The 3,833-nt window shown below is 30.5% G+C and overlaps 1 protein-coding gene across 2 annotated transcripts in view; it reads right to left on the bottom strand.

The window, feature by feature from the left end:
• LOC106681740 (uncharacterized) overlaps positions 1–2,035 on the bottom strand; it is a 25,628-nt gene extending 23,593 nt beyond the window's left edge. The window contains exon 1 of one of the 2 annotated variants that reach the window (XM_014422206.3): positions 1,846–2,035. In XM_014422206.3, coding sequence (XP_014277692.1) covers positions 1,846–1,900 — 55 coding nt within the window. In that variant the 5' untranslated portion in view covers positions 1,901–2,035. The remainder of the gene's footprint in view (positions 1–1,845) is intronic. The other variant, XM_014422208.2, reaches the window with a different exon arrangement.
• Between the last annotated feature and the right edge of the window lie 1,798 nt (positions 2,036–3,833).

Genomic DNA, 3,833 nt, shown 5'->3' with positions numbered 1-3,833 from the left:
TAAATACTTAAAATTAATTATTAGGATAGTTTCAGCTTCGAATTTAAAAATCACAATTATTTATGATTTAGTAATTGACAATACATATTTGAAAATATACAACTCAAAAAACCATAAATTTAAAATTTTCAATTGATAACCAGTGACCAATATCCCATCCCATCAAGTGAGCATATCATAACAAGGAGAAATGTTGAACGTTTCCACTAGTGAAGTCGTTGCCATGTTGGAAGGGCGGAAAAATACTAAAAATGCATACTTACCTTATTTCCAGATGTCTACTATTGTTTAGTTGTACTCAAAACTAGATTTTTTGTTGTATGCCACTAGGGCTGCTTGCAGCTGTGAGAGTCAAGGCGTAGGTCTCACCAACCTTCCAACTTCAGCAGCGCCGGCTAGAATCCGGTCTGAGGGGTCGACTTTTTTTTCTGTAGTGGTTCCACGAAATTAAAACTTGACCTACCACTATGGTTAGAATGAGTTAGAATAGGAGTATCTACGCAGTTGATAATCTCCCCCGAATGACCGAATGAGTGTTATAAAAAATAATAATAATGTTTTGCCACTATGATTACCAATAGATGAACTTTTAGATGGGATATTACTGGTATTGGTAGCCCCTGGTGGGTAATTTAAAGTTGCCGCCGCATACTTGCCAAGATAAGAATCGAATCACAGCCCAATGCACTCGGCTGTCACATCCCTGACGGTACAATATCTATGATACCATTCAACAAGTGATTAAATTATGGGGAGGTTACGTAGAGGTATAGAGGCGTTTCTTCAAATCAATTTTTTATCATTGTTATTAATCAATAGTGGCAAGTAACCCGTTAATGGCCTTAATGAGTTGAATAACAAACTTTGAGTCATTTTAAAAATGCCACAAATATATATTTTAGATTTTTTTTTATAATAACGATATCTTATTAACGTTTCACACTTAAAAAACCCTAAGAGGAATAAATAATGCATCAGATTGATAAATTATTAATACTATAAAATATGAAATATGTCCTTAAAACATTTGATTTCATTAAATTAAATAAAATACAGAATAAAAAATAATTTCGATTATTTTCTGAAGTTGCAATGGCTATATTGCAATTTTGTGTAAACTGCTTTTTCTGGAGCCTTATGAACAAAATATATATTTACGTATTTTTGTATATAAGATAAATGTTTTTAATATTACTTATTTCTTAACAATGATCAATATTTAAAAAATCGGAGCTCAGAAATATTGAATAATAAATAGTCAGCTTTTATAAATCATATGGTAAAATTTTTAATTACCTCTCGGATAAAAGTTAACACTTTTCAGATTAATTAAAAAAAAAATAATACATGAAAAAAAAGTTTGCATTTTCTGCTTTTCAATAAGAGAATTATTTGCTGCTTTAGAGTTTTAAAATTGCCCATATTTTTTTTTTTTGTTAGGGTTAAAATTTTTGAAGAACTTTATGATTAAAAAAAAAATTTATATGCCTTACGGCAGTTTTTGAATTTAAGTTTAAACTAACCATTGATTAACTATAAATATTGAATAGAGTTATTCAACTAAATAAATTTCATTCATATTTATAATTTCGTTTTGAATAAAATTTATTAATCCAAAGATCTGATACTCTTTAAAAATAATTTTCAGTTTTAAATGCACCTTCCTAATACTGGCTAAAATTATCAGGGGAATGGGAATAATTAGACAATACTGAATGAACTTTCGATGAATGAACTTTCGAAAGTTCCTTTCGGTATTCATGACTGGTAGTTAAATAATAAATAATAAGAGACTACTATCATAGGACTCATCAAATATATTGCTAGGGAAATGTTTAAACTTACTTGAAAAGTGAAACATTTGATGCATAGTAAATATAAGCAATAGGGCAGTCTTCATCGTTGTTGGCTTTAGACAAATTTGGCTAGAGACAGTGGTTGAACAGGTAACTTAATGAAGGGACCCTGGCATTCTTTACTCTGAGCAAATAACGACAAATGATCAAAACATATGGAACAGCATATTAATGTTGATTGTTTTTTGTTTTCTTATTTGCATAAAATAAAAATATTTGCGTGAATTTTTGAATGTATAATTTCGATTGAGAAATGATTAAGGTCCAATTAGAATATATGGATTTTCGAAAAATAGTTACAAGATTTTTTTTCCTAAGTGATGTAATTTGTTGAAACTTAAAAATGGTGATGCTCTTGAGGCCAAGTTTCTCAAAACCACAGTCCAATATTATTTTTAGAACTTTCATTCTACAATAACAAAAAAAAAAGTTTTAATATATGTTTATGACATGCATGGTTATTGATCGAATTACATGCTATGGGAGTTTTCACTATTGTGGCATTCGTTCGTAAAGCATGAAACTGATATTTTGAAGTGTTGAAAATATTTTTAAGTTACCTACTGTATTTCATCTTTAACTAGCTGTCTCTAACTTAATGCCTACATTATGATTTTTATAAAACGAATTTTTAAAAGATTCTTTCAGCAGTATCTAAAATTAGTCTAATCAAATCTAGTAATACGAAAAAATTCAAATAAAATGTTAAATCACCACGTTTTACTACTTAGAGGCTCAATTTCTTTTTTATAACTGTAAGATAATCTACTTCAGAACATCAATGTTCTGCCCCTGCATTTTTTCAAAGAAAGTCAATTAAAACCTACGATTTATATAATGTGACTTTTTTTTTACGAAATGAGATTTTAAAGTTATGAAGATGCTCAGGTATCCCGAATATATGTTGAATTTTATTCTAAATTCGAGTGGAAAAGTGGGATTGAAATGTGAGACTTTCTTCTAATTAATGAGCACATATATTTTGAGAGACCGAGTAAAACCCCTAAGAGCAAATGGGTTAGTATGTTAGTTAAATTAATTATCGTTAGTAAAATAAAATAATAATAGAACTTAGAATCTCAGATATTGGCTTATCTATGTGATGTCTTCACCGCCGCGGTCACGTCTTATTGGAGCTTCTCTCGTCTCCTAGTATTATGCGAAATGGTGGATACCATGTGATTTCGCTACAGGTGTCCGGAAGAACGACTTTCCCCGTCAGAGGCTGGCCAGTACGATAGGCAATCTAGAGGTGTTGGCGGGATCATCAGAAAATGAGACCTTAACCCTGTCTTTACACAAATAAAAAATGAAAGGCCGAAAATGTCGGATTATGTAAATCCGACAAGGGTTTAATGAGTTGGGGCAAGATTGGAAGATATTATATATCAGTTTATATTTGTAATCCTGTACAGTGCCTATGTTAAATTCAGAGTGGATTTTAAACATACTAGTATAATATAGTTATTAATAATTTGGAGACATTTGTTTTGAAATAATTGTTATTAAAATACTTCCTTAGATTGTAGCATTATTTTTTGGAAGCACCCATTTTTCTTCCTTTTGTGTTGTCTTGGTTGCCTGGTTTTGAAGATTTCCTCTTTTTATACGCTCTCTTGTATTTGCATTTTCTTATTCCTCTATCTATTACTTACTTGGATACTTTTGCAAAGTGTTTTGGCTGTCCTCTACAATGTTAAACCTTAATCAGGAAAATATTCTTTTTATATCAACGGTATTACATTATACTTACTATAGTAAGTAGAAGTAGCACATAACTACTTTTGTTTTCTTTTAAGGGAGTATTTTAGTCCCTGGATCCTTTAAAATACACCACAAATTCCCTGTTAAAGCCAGTTCAGTTTTATCAAGACTCACCACTTTTGGAAATATTTTAAATCCGAAGGTAAGAGGGTGGTAGCTATTACAGGGGAGGTAATGTGTTAAGTAGTGAGCTTATAATTACCGATGCCAGGT

This window comes from Halyomorpha halys, unplaced genomic scaffold, assembly GCF_000696795.3.
Source record: "Halyomorpha halys isolate HHAL.00 unplaced genomic scaffold, Hhal_1.1 Scaffold362.1, whole genome shotgun sequence".
Taxonomy (NCBI): domain Eukaryota; kingdom Metazoa; phylum Arthropoda; class Insecta; order Hemiptera; family Pentatomidae; genus Halyomorpha; species Halyomorpha halys.
The sequence above is the reverse complement of the archived record's forward strand: the minus strand, read 5'-3'. Positions and strand labels throughout refer to the sequence as shown.